The 19,989-nt window shown below is 41.1% G+C and overlaps 1 protein-coding gene across 2 annotated transcripts in view; it reads right to left on the reverse strand.

Moving 5' to 3' along the window:
• Window positions 1–1,363: 1,363 nt before the first annotated feature.
• JADE3 (jade family PHD finger 3) overlaps window positions 1,364–19,989 on the reverse strand; it is a 140,795-nt gene continuing 122,169 nt past the window's right edge. For both annotated transcript variants that reach the window (XM_016218482.2, XM_087829518.1), the window contains exons 9-11: window positions 7,852–8,322; window positions 6,249–6,366; window positions 1,364–3,959 (exon numbers count right to left, since the gene is read on the reverse strand). In XM_016218482.2, coding sequence (XP_016073968.1) covers window positions 3,052–3,959; window positions 6,249–6,366; window positions 7,852–8,322 — 1,497 coding nt within the window. In that variant the 3' untranslated portion in view covers window positions 1,364–3,051. The remainder of the gene's footprint in view (window positions 3,960–6,248; window positions 6,367–7,851; window positions 8,323–19,989) is intronic.

Consider the following 19,989-nt stretch of genomic DNA (forward strand, 5'->3'; position numbering starts at 1 on the left):
TCAGTGGTTGAGTGTTGACTTAGGATGCAGGAGATGGAGGTTCGACTTACAGTCAGGGCATATGCCTGGGTTTCGGGCTCGATTCCCAGTAGGGGTCGTGCAGGAGGCAGCCAATCAATGATGACTCATCATTGATGTTTCTCTCTCTCTCTCTCTCTCTCCCTTCCTCTCTCTGAAATCAATAAAGGTATATTTTTTTTTAAAAAAGGTTATCCATTAATGGGAGGGGGAGGGAGTGGAGGAGAAAAGGGGAGAGAAACACCTTTGTATTCTCTTCACTAGTTATTTGTCAAATGACCTTTAGCAAATACATTTTTTAAGCATAATGAAAATGTTTATAATGGCCTCAAAATCCCCCCATGATACTACATAACCCCTATAACATTAATATACTCACATGACTTCAAATAGAATGAATATTATAAAGATGTATATTTAAGTAATGCCTGATTTAAGCCTTCTGCACTTTGTGACTGTAGATAGGATCCACTTCCCTGGTGATTATTTATTTATTTTTATTTAAATTAATTTTATTAAAAACATTTATTTTTTCCATCACCATTTATCCCCTCTATGCCCTCTTCCACCTCCACCCGTTCCCTGGTGATTTTTAAATGATGATCCTAAGGTTTTGTCTTATCAGCCTAGTGAACCCATGATTTCTGGTAGAGTTCAAGTTCCCAGAATTCTCTTTGGTCCCTGATATTGATATTAACCATGAATTTGTGCTTAGAAATATTAAATTCCTCCTCTTTCCATTCCCCCTACCATTTGTTTTGTTTAATGAGTAAGATTTTTTAAATATAAAAAGCACATATGTAAGATTTTCTAAAACCCATACGCCAACATAAAAAATTACCACACAGACAGTAGTTAGCAGTTTTCATAATTTAATGAAAAAGTATTGGTAAAAAGGTGACATCTGAAAAAAGACTGAGTTTATCTTGGAAAACTGGACTACATAAGACAAAATGAAAAAAATTAACAAAGAAGGTTAAGAGGTAATACTTCAAACAACAGTGAAATGTAGCAAATACATTTTGGGGCAATGGAAATTTACACAACTGAAGGCTCCTTCATTTGCTTAGGAAAATCCTGTAAAAATATTACAACTATATTTCCCTGACTGAAATGATTTTAGTCAATACTCTCCCAATGGCATTACACATGGAATTTTGGCTGAAGCACTTTTTCAATGTTTGCTTTTCCTCCCACTCACTCATAATGAAAAGGCATGATGGGATATAGGCTGCTGTACTGGCCTCTAACAGGAGTTTATAACACAGCTCCATTATCATTTCATTGCCCTGAAAGTGTCAAATTCATATCCACCCCAGGAGAACTTAAAAAAAAAAAAAAAAAAAAAAAAAAAAAGCACAGAAACCTAGTGCATAAATAGGAGAAATTCTATTCCTCCTTTGGATAATTCATAGCTTTTTCCATTCAAACAAAATACAGGACACCTCTCATACATGCTAGGGCATGTTCACACATGTACACAGGCATAAAAGAAACATGTTGAAGGTATGGCCAATGGATAGGCAAAATATAGAAGTTTTCAGAAAATGAGGCAAAAACAAAAGCAAAGAAATCCATGAACAAGGCTACAAGAACAAAAGAGAGGAGAGGAAATTGCTGAGTTTCCCACATTGAGGGATCCCTGCCTTTACCTACTACAGCTGGGCTGTTTTACCAGCAAGCAACTTTAAAACTCTAAATGGCCTCTTTTGTCTGAAAATCCCCATTATACTTTGCCAAACTAGAAGAGAATATTAACTTAAGGCTAAGAAGAAAAGAGAGCAGAGAATTATAGTTGGTTTCACATTTTAAAAATTGTAATGTTTCCCTTTCTTTAAATGGGAAGCAGACCTGTTTATCACCCCCCCCCCCCCAAATGTAATCATTCTCCTTCTCCCAGAAATTAATCAAGGCTGATAGTTTGGGAACCGGGTATAAGCAACTTCTGAAAAATGGCTCCAGCCCTTTTGTTTGGAAAATTGCTTCGGATTCAAAGTTGGTACAAAGCTAAATTATATCCATGTGTTAAACACATGCTTTCAAATTCTGTTTGACAATAAAAATCTGTCTCAAAATTAAAGCAGGTAAGAATACTTAACCTCTGTGCATTTTATTATATTTTAATTATACCTCAATAAAATTTTATAAACATTAAAGCAGGTATACAAAAACTGTCAGCCAAACTTATTTAAGTCAAACTTATTTGAAAACAGTAACACAAAAACCCTGACCTGGTACATATCCCCCAGAAATGGTCTCACTTTGGGAAAGGCTCTGGGATCCTTCACAAATGCCTACACTGAAAGAATCAGAGCATTTTCCTTGGAAGTAGTACTTTTGTAAACACTATCCACAAGTTAGCCTTTTATGCTTGTTAGCTGGGTGAAAGAGTTACAAGTGTGTCCCCAACAAGCATGTCTAGGAACAGGCACTGGACACTTAGAAGTATTAGTAGTATTGAATTGGTAAATTAAGATCCTCTGAAAGGAACTCAACCTTGTGCAGAGCAAAGGAAGAGGGTACTGAGTTTGACAGTATCTGAGATGTTGGTCCCTGGTCTTTCCCTGAGGAGGGTTTCCAGATACCAGTGGAGTTAGAAACTTCCTACAGACAGGAGCTCTAGGAGTCACATGCTGTAGCTTCAAAAGTAGTTTTAGTGTCTGATAATCATGGTATCTTGCAAACTCATTAACAATGCAAAAATTCTTAATACATACGTGCATCAATGTGTTAATATAACTGGGAAGCTGCCCTAAAGTATTTACTGAATAAATACTCTGGGCCCAGCTGTTCTCAATAGTCTCTGGCAAGAAAAACTTTTGGACAATCAGCAATTCTTATAATGTGCTTATGAAAACTAGACTTGAAACCATTTCAGAAACTGCAAGTCAATTAACTGCAGTTTAAAAGAACAACATTTTATTCTTTTCACCAAAATTCCTCCCCAACACATGCCAGAATCCTTTTGGTGTATGGGTTTTCCACAACACATGAGGCAAAGGCAAAGACCGAGTTATTCATGGAAGTTGTTAATCACCTCTGCATTGAACTGTGGGAGAAAGGATATGTCTTGCTTTTACCATGGCAATCCCGTCTAGAGTCATGGGGAGGATTCTCCCTGTCTGAGCTCTCTCTCTTTACCCTGACTTTCTCTTTATTCCCATCACTTTCTGCTTCTGAATCACTCAGCTCCAAATCTGGGCAATACCCATCGTTTTCCTGATATGGAGCTTTCCCTGCAGAACGCCTGACCAGCTGCTTGCCCCAGAGCTGTTCCCTGGGCTTAGCATTCTTAGTTGGCTTCCCATAGCACTGGAGGCCCTCTGTGGTCCTCACCCACCTGTTGGTGGACTCCTTAAAGGACCTGCTGAAGTGTTCCACAGGTTTTCTAAAGCTGCCCTGACTGGCCAAGTGGGAGCTGAGCATGGAATCCTGGCCACATAACATCTCACTCGAGCTGTCTTTTGGGGTGATATCCCCAGACCAGCTGCCCTCCAGGCCATTGGATTTGGCAAACTTGGAGTTAGGCTGACTTTTCCCATTCCCAATTAAGGACTGTCCATGCAGGGCAGCCTGGAGGACCAGAGGTTTTCCCAGTGACTGCCCATGATAGAACTCCGGAGATGGAGTTGTCCAAGCAGGACTGGGATCCTTTGATTCACTCCTAGAAAGGCCCAGACTGGTCAGGAAACGGTTATTCTTGCTTTCTAATGGATGCCTCGGGTACGATTTCATTCTCATTTCTAATGATTCCTGAGGCACTTGCGTGCTCCCCATACTGTGAACAGGGGAGTTGCTGTCAGGAGAGAGGGGTCCATGATCAGGCTCTGTGGAGCTGTTTCTGCAGTCTTCCGGGGCTGATCTGGGCATTTTTAACTTTAAGGTAATTCTTGGTGGTGGGTAAAACAATGAGTTTTCTAGTGCACTTGTCAAAGGAAGTCCTGAGATCAAAAAGAAAGATTCATTTTAACAACTGATTTAAATAACGGTGTAGAGATGACGGCAGAGTGAGTTCACATATCCACTCTTCTAAATGTTGAACAAGCACCTGTTTTTGATATGTATACATATCGCAGTATAGCATGGAGTGAACTGAACTAGAGGTTGGGGCAGGGGAAAACTCAGCAATGCCACTGTTTGCTGTGTGACTCTCGACCTTTTCACCTCTGCTCTTCCAGTCTGTAAAATGATCACAAAGACTAGTGTGCTGCTCTATCTCTGCCCCTTCCATTTCTGAAAGAATGTCACTAGCAATGACACACAAACAGGGTCCCCCTATTCATGTATCTGTAAGTGTGTGCATGTGTACAGGTACTGCACAGAACTTAGGATGTACTTTAAACATAGACATTTCAGACCCCATCCTTCAGTCACTCCTAGCCATCCTGAAGCAAGTCAAATATAAACCCTCAGGAACTTAGCACAGGCTTTGGTGGGTGAAGAGTATGTGAGTATAGGTTTTAACCTGGCATTAATAGAAGTAGTAGTGGGTAGTTCCTACGTATTTTATGTCCTTAACTTAAAAAGATTTCCTCACTATGAATAACCATCATGGAGGTATGGGTCAGGTTTTATAGTAGCAAGGCTGGCAGAAAAGAATCATGACATTCCTGCCAATGGCCTGGAATAAGCTTAGCCTGGGGAGTGCTGGCAATAGGTTACCTGGTTATGTCAATCTACAGACATATTTAGAATAGGTACTCCTCTCTAATTTTGAGTATTCTGAAATTAAAAGAACACTACCAAACAATTCCTCCTTGTGTATGGATTTGACCTTTGCCTATTACAATCTTAATGTAGCCTCCCAAAAATGACAGAGAGGACAGCTATTAGGTGCCCCAATGGGCAGAATTTGTCTCCTAAGGGTCCATGTTGAACACTCACAGCCCCCTTCTCTACTAGGGGCTGCCACCTGCTGATGCCACAAGCAGTTATGGGGCTGGTTCCCACCAATCAGAAGCCATATGGTCTGAGGGCCAACAGCATGCAGGGGTTCCTCCCTGCTGTCTTTTGGTTCTTCTTGTCTGTCATGGTGCTCTTGTGGCTAAGCAGCCCTGCTGCCTCCTGCTACACCATTCTGTTGTGACCCATGATACTCAAAAACACCCCAGTCTTTGATGCCTCCCTGACACCTCATTTCTGGGTGTCTTTCTTGCTCTACGGCTGGCCCTTGGCAGGAGCTGGATGTTGCACACTCTGCTCAGTGACCCCTGATTGTCCAAGCTCTGCCACCAACTTCTGTGGTAAATGAGGCTCGGGGAGGTTACAAATGTCACTGAACATGACTCATCATTCCAGCCAAGCCCCCCATGTGTAGGGCCTTGTAATTATGCTCAACTGCCTCTCTCACTAATGGGCAGCATACCTTGCAGGCAGGTATTCTGTCTTACTGATTACTCTCTTCTAGCTCAGTTCTTAGTCCACAGTAGGTGCTCAACAAATACAGGGGTTGGCAAAAGTAGGTTTACAGTTGTGAGTATGCAAAACAGATTTTATTCTTGTATTATTAATTAATTATTATATCTATTATTATTATTATTACTTTTAAAATGTTTTTATTGATTTCCAAGAGAGGGAAGGGGGGGGGGAGAGAAAAATCAATGATGAGAGTCATTGATTAGCTGCCTCCTGCACGCCCCCTACTGGGGGTTGAGCCCACAACCAGGACAGGTGCCCTGACTGGGAATCATACTGTGACCTCATGGGTTGATGCTCAACCACTGAGCGACACGAGCTGGGCTTAATTATTGTATTATTTATTATTAACCTACTTTTGCCTACCCCTGTATTAGTAAATAAATAAAGAGATAGAGACCCAGATCTCCTGAGTTCTGGCTAAGGATTTAACAGATTATTGTTATGATGGCTAAGCCTGGAATGAAATGTTTTCTGGAAACTAGGATTAGATATTGCCCTCTTGATTTCTAAATAAATCTGATGATTACAAAATAATTTCATGGCTCCATCTAATGGCGTCTAATATCTGTCTGGGACCTAGATTACCTGCCTTAGATCCGCAACTCCTCCAACCACACCCTGGGATTTTTTGTCTCATGAGTTGGCAGTTAAATGGGAATGTTATATCAGGGTTGGACTGGAACAAATGAGATACTGGACAAGAATTTTAAAAGATTTTTTAAGTGGAACAATTGACATACAGTTTAAATTGTTAAAGTGGGATGTAACCAGAATCTGTGTATTTTCTAGAATATCTTTGATTTATAGGTTACCTTCAGCCATTTCCTGGTTAAGAAGCTGGACTTGCAAACCGAAGATCTGTTCCTGAACTTTGTTGTATGACAGCTTCAGCTTCTCTCGCCTGCTTATCATGTAGCACAGGTTTCGGACCTGAAAGCCCAACCCCCAGCAAATAGAGATTTTTGTCATGTTATGCAAATCTGATAATTAAAATTGTTTAGCTAAAATTTAGAAAACTAAAGCCAGGTGGGCTGGCAGCAGGGGGGGGCGGTGAGGAGAGAAGACGAAACCCAAAACCTGCATGAGAACCACTCCACAGCAATTCAAACAGCATGGTTAGTCATTGCGTCATGGTTCCCATGTCAATCAGCAGCACAAGCAAAATTTTCCAAATCCACACTGCAGTGTCCTGAGCTCGATATTTATCTGTACACCAAGCTGGGAAGGCTGAATGATGATTTAACATTTCAGCCTTCCTTTTAGATCCCTGAGTAAACAATGGCAATGCTGGATCCAGTACAATTTTCTAATGAGTGATGGACCAGCAGGATAAAGGTCTGCTGGGAGACTGGAAGTGACATTTTTGTTTACTCTTTCAGCTCAGTCAAGTCTCCACAGCTACAAGGGTGAAATCCTCATTCTCTCATGCTCCCAACTGAACAAATTACTCAACCTTTCTGCACCCCAACTTGTTCATCCGTAAGTAGGGATAATAATAACACTTTCTTCATAGACATGTTAGGATTAAATGACTTAATATTTATAAAATTCTTAGAACAGTGCTGCTGCATAATAAGTGCTATATATGTGACTTAAAATTTAAGTGAGCCAACTTAGTTTCCTCCCAAATTCTGGTAGCAGAGAAAAAAACCAAGCCATCTCTATAATTATATTTGATTATAAAATTCTCCAGGGTAAACACAGAGCCTAACTTATGTTTGAATCCAATTTAGTAGATACCTGATATATATATGTCATGAGTTAAATGGAATTATCCGGTGCAGAGGCTCTCAACCAAGGATGATTTTGACCCGTAGGGGGCATTTGGTATTCTGGAAACATTTTTGGTTGTCACAACTGGGTATGCGTGTGTGTGTGTGTGTGTGTGTGTGTGTGTGTATGTGCGCGTTTGCTACTAGCATCTAGTGGGTAGAGAGCAGGGATGCTGCTATGCATCTTACAGTGTCTCCTACAACAAAGGACAGTCCCCTGGAACAAAGAATTATCCAGCACAAATGTCAACAGGGCTGAGTTGGAGAAACTCTGATTTAGTGCTTTCCTGACCAAAATTCATTCTTTCTTCAGCCTGCAGTCTTCTTAAGTGTGTCAGTAAAATATAACCGAGCCAATTTAGACTCAATGGTGAATAAAAAGTGAACCAAATGAGAATTTATTTCAGATTTAAGTTCATAAAGGATATAAGTGAGGGCTCTCCAATTCCCTGAATGTGCCTGCCAAAATTTAAACAGAGTTCAATGTCTGGGGCCACAACGAAATCAGAATATAAGGACACAGAAGCCCACACTATAAGTGAGCTGACCTTAAAAAAAAAAAATAAAAAAAAAAAAATGGAAGTGGGACTTCCATTTCTATGCAGACTGAGACCTACACATTAGTCACAGCTGGTCACCTTACCCGCTCTAGGTCTTGCCGTAGATGCATAAACATTCTCATGCGAGTGTGAATATTTTCCACTTTTGGCTGCACTAAGCCTTTTTCTTCATCCTCCTTCGGAGGAAATAATGGCTTATTGAAGTTGCTTTTCCGCTTCAGTTTCCAGTAGTTATATATAAAGTCCACAGTTGGTTTGGGCAGCCCCAGCTCTGTGGCCACATCTTCCACACTGACCAGGGTATAGAACTCCTCCTCCAGCTCCAGAAGTTTCTGCGTTCGCAGGCTGGTCTTCTCACTTTTGGCCTGGCTCTGCTCTGCAGCCCAGTATAGGGGGTACTCGGTCTCCCCGAGTTTCTGCCTGTTATGGCTGTGCTTGAGGCAGAAAGACTTAAACTTCACTTCATCCCCATCATCTAGGATGGTCTTCATCTCTAGGCTGTGCTCAAAGGCACAGGTGACATGGAAGGCAGTGGTGCAACTTTTCACTGAGCACTGCAGGAAGAAAAGATGTGTTAGGGCAGCAGGGCTGGGGAGGAAGGGGGAAGCCCTATATCCCTGGGCCTAAATTGGGAGCTCATAGGAAGCAAAGACAAGACAGGGATAAAGTTGGTACTGAATTGATCATGACAGAGGCTTTATAATTAACCCAGGAAATCTGCTGTTATAGAAAACAGCAAAACAGAGGCAAAAAACCAACCCCCCCCAAATTTTGAACTTTTCTTTAAGGTTTTAACTCAAGCATTAAATTTGAGAAGTCTTCCTTGGCCCCTGTAAAGAGTCATGCTGGCCCTAGCTGATTTGGCTCAGTAGTTAAGAGCATCAGCCCTTGGACTGAAGGGTCCCGTGTTCGATTCCAGTCAAGAGCATGTACCTCAGTTGCAGGCTCATTCCTTGGCCCTGGTCAGGGCATGTGTGGGAGGCAACCAATCGATGTTTCTCTCCCACATTGATGTTTCCTTCTCTCTCTCTCTTTGAAAAGCAATGGAAAAAATATCCTCAGGTGAGGATTAAAAAAAAAAAAAAATGCTTCTGCACAAATGAAAGAAAAACACACACAAAAGTCAGTATTATTGTCAGAGCATCTACTAGTTCTAAAAAGGCCACAGGGACTCCAATATCTAAGTAACCTAACTTTCTGAAATTGTTCTTGTAGAGCTGTGCTGCCCAACGTGGCATCCAACTAGCCAAAAATAGCTATTTGAATTTAATTAAAATTACACACAATTAAAAATTCAATTCCTTAGTCATGCTAGCCACATTCCAATCATACTGGGCAGCACAGATTCCCATCACTGCAGAAAGTTCTATTGGACAGTATGGTTACAGACAATCTGAAATTCTGTTTATAATATTTTGCCATTCACAGATGCAACACATTTGTTAAGTGTCGCTGTATAGCACACACTGAAGATTCATAAGGAGGCAGAGGGGGGAGAATCTGGCCCATGATTGCTGCACTCCTCTGCTTTAGTAGACTGAGAAATTCAACACCTAAGAGAATTCTGGCAACTATCAAAGCTTTAATGGGGAAGATTCCATTTAAACTAATTTCATAGGATAAAGAATCCCAGGGAGGGAATACAATTCTAAGATCATCTCGTCCAGCATCACATTTATTACTGCTTGTAGTTTCTTTACAGTACATGCTTTCTACCTCCACTGCCCCCCTCCAAACTTCTCCCGCTTTTCAGTTAAGTAGTAATCTAGCCACTTACTTCATTTCCAAGACAACCCACCCAGTGTTGGACAGCTCTGTTGGAAAAGTCTGTTACATTACCTTGAAATCTGTACCCTTAAAATTTTTATGTATTTGAAAAGTCACATGAAAATGAGGATGATGAAAGCGTAAATGTATGTTTTTCTGGGTACCTTTTGTCATTACTTGGCTAAGAAACTAGTTAGTCATTTAAAAAACAAGGAGTAGGCACGGTCAGTGTGGCGCAGTTGGATGAGCATTGTCCTAGGCACCAGAAGGTTGCCAGTGGGATTTCCAGTCAGGGCACATACCTAGGTTCCAGGTTCAATCCCTGGTTGGAGTGTGTGTGGGAAGCAACCCATCAATGTTTCTCTCACATCAATATTTCTTTCTCTCGCTCTCTTGCCATCTCTCTCTCTCTCTAAAAAAAACAAACCAATAAACATATCCTTGGGTGAGGATTAAAAATAAAAAACAAAATGTCTTTAAGAAACTCTACCATAAAATCCATCTAATTGAAAAAAAAAGGTCATTTTATGATATTTATAGCTGGAGGTCTATATATTGTGCTGGCAAATGAGAAATGACAATCAAGTTTTGATGCCAGTCAAAAACCTACTTAACTTTTTCCCAAAAACATGTATTTGACACATTCTATTAAACAAAGTTCCTTTGCAGATATCTCATTTATTTCTACTGTAACCACTTTGAATGATAGGGGAGATATTATGTCCATTTAAAAAACACCTTTATTGAGATATAATTGACATATCATAAAACTCTCCAGTTTTAAGCATACCTTTCAACGGTTTGTAGTATATTTACAGAGTTGTGCAATCATTGCCACTATGTAATTCCAGTACATTTAAAAACTCTCCAAAATAAATCTTGTGCCTATATGCAGTCACTTCCTGTTCCCAACCCCAGCCCAACACGACCACTAATCTACTTTGAGTTTCTATAGGTAAGTCTATTCTGGAATTTCTTATAAGTGGAATTGTATGCTATGTGGCCATTTGTGTCTGGCTTCTTTCACTTAGCATGTTTTCAAGGTTTATCCACGTTGTAGCATGTATCAGAATTTCATTCTTTTTAAACTATGACCAAATAATATTCCATTGTAGGGATATAGCACATTTGTTTATTCATTCATCAGTTGATGGTCATTTGGGTTGTTTGCACTTTTTGGCTATCTTGAAATAATGCTGCTATGAACATTTGTGTACAAGTTTTTGTGTGAGCATACTTTTTCATTTCTCTCTGGCAATGTGCAGTAAAGAATTAACCTTGCCCAAAGATTTGATCCCTTGTCCCCAGCTCCTGAGAGGTAATGTCTAAGACCTTGGAGTGTCTTGCCTGATAAGAGTGCCTTTATTGACCTAGGGGCTTTGAGCCATGTCAGATAGTCTAAGCTAACAACAGAATCTCTGGTGGTGGCATTGGGCTACATGGTATCAGCCTGACCTCTGGAGGGACCATGTGGATGGTCAGTCATGTCTACTCGGCCAACTGCTAATCTCTGAACACCAAAGCTTGGGTGAGCTTCCCTGGTTGTCAATATACTCTGGGTGTATTATTGCACATCATTGCTAGGAGAAATAAGCACTGTCCACAAGATTCCACTTGGAGAGGACAACTGGAAGGTCCATGCCTGGTCTCTCCTGCACCCTGCCCTATGTGCCTCTTCCCTTTGATTTTAATTTGTATCCTTTCATTCTAATAGACTGTAACCATGAGTATAATGGCTCTTCTGAGTTCTAGTGAATTAGTGAACCTGAGGGTAGTCTTGGAACCTCTTGAACTAAAGGTGTATACTTAAAAGTAGAACTGCTGGGCCATAGGGTAACTCTATGTCTAACCTTTTAAGGAACTTTCAGGCTCTGTTCCACAGTAGCTGCACATTTTACATTCCTATCAGCAGTGCACGAGGGTTCCAATTTTCCACTTTTTCTTATTTTTTAAAAAATATGTCTTTATTGATTTCAGAGAGAGGAAGGGAGAGAAACATCAATGATGAGAGAGTTATCGACTATTTGCCTCCTGCACGCCCCCCACTGGGAATCAAGCCTGCAACCCGGGCGTGTGCCCTGACTGGGAATCAAACCTCGATGTCCTGGATCACAGGTCAATGCTCAACCACTGGGCCACACTGGCCAGGCTTCTCCATATTCTTGCAAATAATTGTTATTGTCTGACTTTTTGAGTATCACAACCCTAGTTAGTGTGAAGTGGTATCTCGATGTGGTTTATTTACTTTTAAAGAGGGGAAAGAAATAATTTTCTACATAGTCTTCAGAAATTATAGAAGAGGAACAAGTTTTTAAAATACTTTCATTAGCCCGGCTGGGTGTGGTTCAGCAGTTGAGCATCGACCTATGATCCAGGAGATCATGGTTTAATTCCCTGGGTTGTGGGCTCGATTCCCAGTGTGGGGCATGCAGGAGGCAGCCGATCAATGACTATCTCATCATTGATGTTTCTCTCTCTCTCTTCCTCTCCCTCTGAAATCAATAAAGATATATTAAAAAAAATAAAATACTTTCATTAGAGGGGGACATGTAAGGGGAGTTTCTGTGAGATGAGAATTGGATCAGATAGGGTGGCTGGAATAAAAATCTTGAAAACAGAATACTAAAGATTGATTTAGGAGTTAAGGTGCTTCTTGCCTCTTTCAAGAAATATTTTGTCATCCCCAAAAAGGAAATAGTGTGTCTTCCTGAAAAACAGATGATACCTGCCTGGAACACCAAGGGCCTGGTGCATATGTCCTCAGAAATCCTTCTCCTTAATCCCCAATAATCCACGAACAGACAAATGGGTGGTATCAGAGCAATTTTCTCAAAACCTGTTCACTGAAACAATGTCATAAACAGCCCGAGCCAGCCTATGAAACCTGTTTCAGCCACTGTGTACTTAAACTCTAGCACCAACAGCAGCTACCAGTTCTTTTAATCTCTCATCCCTAAGGGTCTTTGAGGTCTGAGGAGAGATGTTACTTCACTATTATTTAATTTTTCCCATGTTCATATCTGGCCTCTCTTAATAGATCATAAACTTCTGAAGGCAGGGACTAGAAATGTCTTAGAACAAAACAATTTACATCGACAAACAAAATTTGGAATATATAAAAAAATTAAGGTGCTTTTCCTCTTTATTTGGTGCCCTTTAACCTCAACATTTAATTTCCTTCTCTACTAATACCACCTTTAATAGTCGTTGAGTAGATGTACTTGCATTTACTCACTTGTTGAAGATTTTCATTTGTTTTTTAAGAGGTCACTTCCTTCATAGTAGCTTAATGGTAAACTCCTGGTGGCTCACTGATTTATTCTGACTTCAATATACTTGCATGTGATTTCACATCTGCTCATATCCCTCTACTGTCAAAAGGGGCACCTACATTAGCATTAAATGTTTGATAATTCTATTCAGTTTGACTGGATGAATGCTAGGGCTTTCCATCAGCAAATACAGGTAGACTCCAGGGAATAATAATATAAATAATAATAAGTACAACTACTAGTACCACTAACATTTACTGAGTATTTACTATCTGTTAAGCACCGTGCTAAGTTCTTTACCACCTTATAAGTAGGTACTATTATCATCTCCATTTATAGATGTGGAAACTGAGGCACAGATATGGTAGATAACTTCCTGAAGACTACATAACAAGCAAGAGGTGGAATCAGGATTTGAACTCCAGGAGTCTGGCTCCAAAGGTTATATATATATTTTAAAATTTATCTTTAGTGTTGAAAGTATTACAGATGTCCCCCTTTCCTCTCCATTGATCCCCTCCACCCTGTACCCACCCCACCCCCAGGCCTTCCCCATACCAATGTCTGTGTCCATAGATTATGCATATAAGCATATAAGTTCTTTGATTAATCTCTCCCCCACCCCTGCCTTCCCTCTGAGATCCCTCAGTCTGTTCCATGCTTCTATGTCTTTGGATCTATTTTGTTCATCAGTTTATTTTGTTTATTAGATTCCACATATGAGTGAGATCATGTGGTACTTGTCTTTCTCTGATTGGCTTATTTCACTTAGCATAATACTGTCTAGTTCCCTCCATACTGTCCCAAAGGATAAAAGATCCTTCTTTTTTACAGCTGCATAGTATTCCAGGGTGTAAATGTACCACTTTTTTATGCATTCATCTTCTGACAGGCATTTGGGTTGTTTCCAGATCTTAGCTATTGTAAACTCCGCTGCTATGAACACAGGGGTGCATAAGTCTTTCTGATTCGTGTTTCGGGTTTCTTAGGCTTCTGCACAGCAAAAGAAACCATCAACAAAACAAAAAGGGGGCCCAGTGTATGGGAGGACATATTTGCCATTGACACATCTGATAAAGGGTTAATATCCAAAATATATAAGGAACTCATAAAACTTAACAAAAGGAAGACAAACAATCCAATTTAAAAATGGGCAAAGGACCTAAACAGGCACTTCTCCAAAGAGGACATAAGATGGCCAAGAGACATGAAAAAATGCTCAAAGTCACTAATCATCAGAGAGATGCAAATTAAAACCACAATGTGGTATCACCTCACACCTGTCAGAATGGCTACCATCAACAAATCAACTAATGACAAATACTGGCGAGGATGTGGAGAAAAGGGAACCCTAGTACACTGCTGGTGGGAATGCAGACTGGTGCAGCCACTATGGAAAACAATATGGAGTTTCCTCAAAAAATTAAAAATTGAACTGCCAAAGGTCATATTCTTTTTTTTTTTTTTAAATATCTTTATTGACTTCAGAGAAAGGAAAGGAGAGGGGGGGAGAGAGAGAAACATCAACAATGAGAGAGTCATTGATCGGCTGCAGCCCGCAACCCGGGCATGTGCCCTGATCGGGAATCGAACCCTGATCGCCTGGATCCTAGGTCGAAAGGTCATATTCTTAATCACTGTTCTTTCTTTCTTCTCAGGAAGTGCCTAAAGCATCTGGATCTAGATTGAATGGGGCTTACACATAAGACATATAAGGGCCCTACAGGAATTCTGAAAAGCTGGCAGAGAGACTGTGTCCAAGGTCTAGGCAAAACCCAGAGATGTCTGAGCATCTGATTTGAACCCAGTCTTTAGTATCTGTTCCAGGATTATCAGAGGCCTTCATGCTCAGGAGAAAGGTTTTAGCTCCCAGATACAGAAGGTATAGATATTGGCTAGTCTAGACCCCAAACCCAGCAGAGTTAGATTCTATCCCTGACCAGTGAATATTCTGAAATCAAAAGAAGAGAGATGCAGGTATTCCCACTGTCGGGAGATAGGAAGAATAAACACAATTCACAGACAGTTAAGAAATTTCCATAGAGAGTTTATAAAGAAAAATATCCCAAATATTTCACTAATCACAAAGACTATTAAATAAACCTCTGAAGAACAATGATGCTAATAAAACTCGACCCTTAGTGAATTATTGTACACTTTACCCTTGAACAACAATGGGTCTGAACTGCACAGGTCCACTTATATGTGGATTTTCTGATTGATTCATGCAGTTCAAACCTTCGCTGTTTAAGGGTCAACTCTGAGGTTGGGAATCCATGGATGTGGAGAGCTGACTGTAGTTATATGTGCATTTCTGACTGTGCAGGAAGTTGGCGCCCCTAACTTCTGCATGGTTCAAGGGGCACCTGTATTTGTTTACTATCTTTTCATTTCCATACAGAGAGCAAGATGCTAAATTACTAATGGGTTTGGAATTAAATTTACTTAGTGGTGGTTTAAAAGGAAAAAATGGTTTTGGTCTGTTTTCCCACAGGAACACTAGGTGTGAATCATGAAAAGCAAAGAACACTCATTAGTATAAGCAGAATGTAGGTGGAGAAAAGTACAACCACACTTAAGGTCACCTGAAGTTCACGCTCCTTCACCAGGGCAGGATCTTTAATGAAGTCTGGCACTGACACTGCACTTCCCCAAACCATAAAACTATTTCACACTTCTTTTCTTCTCACACCTCTAGACCCACCCACACCCTCAATCTCACCTGATGATCCTGCTTCCTGCCTCACTGAGGAAATGAAAACATTCAAAAGCCCGGCTGGCACGACTCAGTGGTTGAACATCGCCTTATGATCCAGAAGATCGCAGTTCAATTCCCAGTCATGGCACATGCCTGGGTTGCGGGCTCGATCCCCAGTGGGGGGCATGCAGGAGGCGGCGTATCAATGACTCATCATTGATGTTTCTCTCTTTCTCTCTCTCTCCCTTCCTCTCTGAAATCAATAAAGACATATAAAACAAAACAAAACAATCAAGAGCACTTCTGAAGACTTCCACCAGCACATCTACCTAATACTGCACCTACACACACTGCCTTCAAGCCTGTTACCTGGGAAGGACTATCTGCTCTTGCCTAAAGCCACCCCTCCAAGGCACGCTTCATCTGTCTCTCAACTACTGAAAAACCTCACTCCAGTAGTTTTTCCTCTCTACTGGGTCACTTCATTTGCATGCATACTGCTATGTTTTATGTTAATAAGTATGCACATATATTTCTTATTTCTTCCATCTTAAAGAAAAAACCTCTTTCCCTCACTTTTTTTGGACAGTTCCTACCCCATTTCTTTGCCCTAACCCACAGCAATGTAGCTTTTGCTCTTACTACTCCACCTAAACCGCTCATACAGATTACCAATAATCACACTGCTAAATTCAGGGGTCAATATGTAGTCCTCTTCTTACTTCAGCAGCCTTTTTACACCACTGAACTTTTCTTTCTCCTTGAAATGTTTTCTTCCCTTGATTTCTAGGATGCTATAGGCTCTTGGTTTTCCTTTTGTCTCCCTGGCAGCTCTTCCCAGTCTCTTCTGCTAGTTCTTCCTATTCTCCTTGACTTCTTAACACTGGAATACTTCAAGACCCAGTGCTGGGTACTGTTCTAGCTACACTCCCTCCCCCCAGGCTAAAGTTATCTATATGCCAATGACTCCCACATTTATGTCTTCAGTCCAAAACATCCCCCCAAACTCCAAACTCACATAGACAACTGCCAGTTCAACAATTCTACTAGGATATGTGATAGACACCTCAAACTTAAATGTCTAAAAAGGAACTCATTATCTTTTCCCCAAAATCTGTTCTAAATCTGCAGATTTATGGCACCTTCACCTTTACCACTGTTTGGGTCAAAAAGCCTGGAGGCATCCCCAACTCTTACCTTTCTCTCAGCTCATATCTGATCCATACTCAATTCTGTTGGCTTTACCTTCAACAGCCATCCAGAATCCAGCCACTTGCTACCACCTCCCGGACTATATCACTCCAGTCAAAGTCACGACTATCTCTCATGGATTATTTTACTAGCCTCCTAATTACTTGTCCTGTTTCTAACCTTCTTTCCTCACAGTCTGCTCAATTCTTTTTTTTATTATTGATTTCAAAGAGAAGAAGGGAGAGGGAGAGAGAGAAACATCAATGGTGTGAGAATCATTGATTGGCTGCCTCCTGCATGCCACATACTGGGGATCGAGCCCCAAACCCAGGTATGTGCCCTGACCGGGAATTGAACAGTGATCTCCTGGTTCATAGGTCGACACTCAAGCACTGAGCCACACCAGCCAAGTTCTTATCATCTATTCTAAATACAGCAGCCAGAGTACTCATTTTTGTTTTAACCTTTTACTATGGAAATTTATAAACCTATATAATAGCATAGAGAATACTATAATAAATCCCATGTAACCATCATCCAGCTTCAATAATTATTAGTGTATGACCAATCTTGTTTTATTTTTAACCCCATACTACCCCATCCTCCAGATTATTTTGAAGAAAATCTTAGACATCAAGTCATTCCACATAATAATCCCTTAAAAACATAAGTCAAGCACGTCACTTGGCAACTCAAAACTTGCCAATGTACCTGCCCCCCCCATCCCCGTTAAACTCAGAGTAAACCCAAAAGATCTCATATAGGCCCTGAAAGTCCTACATTAGGGGCTTGCAAACTATGGCCCAGAGACCAAATGAAGTCAGCTGCTTGTTTTGTGTGGCCCAAGAGCTAAGGATGGGAGCTAAGGGTGGTTTTCACATTTTTAAATGGTGGAAAAAATAAAAATATTTCATGACATGAAATAATATGAAATTTTACAGTCTACAAATAAAGTTTTATTGGATCACAGCCATGTTCATTTGCTTAAGTATTGTCTATGGCTGCTTTCATAGAAGAGTTGAGTAGTTGTGACAGAGACTGTATGACCCGCAAAGCCTAAAATATTTACTATCTGGCCATTTATAGAAAAAAATGCCAACTCCTGACCCAACCAATCAAGTCCCCATGTAATTTCTCTGGTAATCTCTTCCTGCATACTCCATTCCAGCCTCAGTGGCTTCTTTCCTGGTGCTCAAACAGGCCAGACACACTCCTATCTCAGGGGCTTTTTTTATTGGCTGGTCTCTCTACCTGGAGCATTTTTAGCCCAAATATCTGCCTCATTTTCTCTCACCTTCAAGTCTTTCTTCAGATGTCACCTCTACAATGGGTCCTACTCTGATCACTCTTAATTGGCAACACATGCTCCCTGTCCACACTTCCCATCTACTTACAATACTCCATATATTTCCTCTCCATAGCACTTATCATTTGCTAATGTGCTGTTTAATATCCATTGCATAGTATCTATTTCTCCCAACTAAAATGTAAGTTCCATGGTACAAGGTTCTTTGTTGGTTCATTTATAAATCCAGTGCCTAGAACAGTGCCTGGCATACAATTAGGCACTCGAATATTTGTTGAATAAATTTAATTCTTTATAATCAAAATTTTAAGTCTTAAGTTGGTAAGATCTTTAAAAAATGCAGAATCTAAACTCTACGTAATAAAAATAAGAACCACTGTTCTACAAATGAAAAACTTACTCCAGGATGTTTCATCTATCCATGTATTTATCTGCCTGTCATCCATCCATCAATCTAATTTTTATTGTCTGTTTGCCTTGTCATGGGTATGGAGGATCTAAGAACGAAACAGTCTGAGCCTACAGTCTCCTATGGAAGATAAAACTCGCAGATAAACTACTGTAATAGTGGGTAGAATATGGTAATGTGGGGTTGTAATGCAAACTCAGGTCTGCTAAGGTCAAGGGCAGTATTTTCTCTTACCATAGTTATGCTGCCAGTTACTAACTGTTGTAAAATTATCCTTTGAAACAGCAAAAATAAAGGGAAAATGCAGGTATTGCAATAAGAAAAGTAAGTTAACAAATGGATATAAATTCAATGTGCTATTACAAAATGACTAATAATTATGAAAACATGAAAAATATTTTATTTTTCAGTGGGGAGAATGCATGTTACAAACTAATCTATGATACAATATATTTATTCAGTAAACATCAATTGAGCACTGACAATGGGCAGGCACTCTCTTCCGTGCTAGGGGAAATTCAAAGAATAATGTACAGAGACAGGGAAGACGGCGGTACTCTGACAAGAAGCGGTGTGCCTTTGCTCCCAGCCATGGACTGGATTTACAGCTAAAATACTGCATAACCAGCTTGGAAAAACAAGGGAAATATACCTGATTGGACCTATTTCGAGTAAGGAGCACTGAAGAAACATCATAGAGTCTGGTAAGGGGGGGCATAAAAAGGGGAGTCCCCCCCTTAAGTGAGTGCTTGGCTGCGAGTCCCGAGGGTTAGAGGTTGCAAAGCTCCCTCCTCTTGGGAATGTGGACTGGCACCCAAAATCTGGGGTTTCAAACCTGGGGCAGAGGAGAAGGGAAGGAGAGCCCATGCATGGTGGGCAGAGGGAGCCAGGGGAACAGTGTGCCTGTGAAGAGGGGACTGTGCCTTCCCAGTGAAACACCATGCCTAATGGCGGCAGATGGGGCAGGAGACTTTCACCCAGGTGCTGACCTCAGGATAGGCTGTCCCACAGGGTGTGGCTTCCGAATAGAAAGGGGCCAGAGGGCTGTACTTAGCAGCGAAGTAAAGGGACCCTCTGCTTTCCTGTAAGGCACTGTGTAGAACCCCAGAAAGCATTTGAATTGTGTGGCCTGGGGAAGGGGAAGAGAGTCCTCCTGCCGCCAGAGACAGATTAGAGCTGCCAGCAGGGTGGATAGGGTCTCTAGCCACCGAAGCAGCCAGTGGGACTCCTGCTGCCAGAGAGAGGGACTAGAACTGCCCATGCAGCGAATCGGGGATTTTTGACCTGCTCTGAAGAGAGCCGAGATAGTGTGCATGAACTTCCCCAGCTTTACTGAGATCAGCTGTGCAGGAGACCTGCATGGGGCTGACTTTGTATCACCTCCCACTTGTATCCGAGGTGCAGGGGGGCCAGGACCTAGCAGGGGGGGTTCTCTGCCTGTTTGTAGCTTTGTGCGTTTTTAATTGCTGAACAGATGTTCACCTTTCTGGCTTGCACTGGGGAGACAGACCAGCAAAAGCTGGGGTTTGTGCCTGCATTGTGGAGAGTTTGAACTGAGCGTCCCGTGAGATCAGCCAA

This window comes from Miniopterus natalensis, chromosome X (genome assembly GCF_054644295.1).
Source record: "Miniopterus natalensis isolate mMinNat1 chromosome X, mMinNat1.hap1, whole genome shotgun sequence".
In the NCBI taxonomy this organism is placed as follows: Eukaryota; Metazoa; Chordata; class Mammalia; order Chiroptera; family Miniopteridae; genus Miniopterus; species Miniopterus natalensis.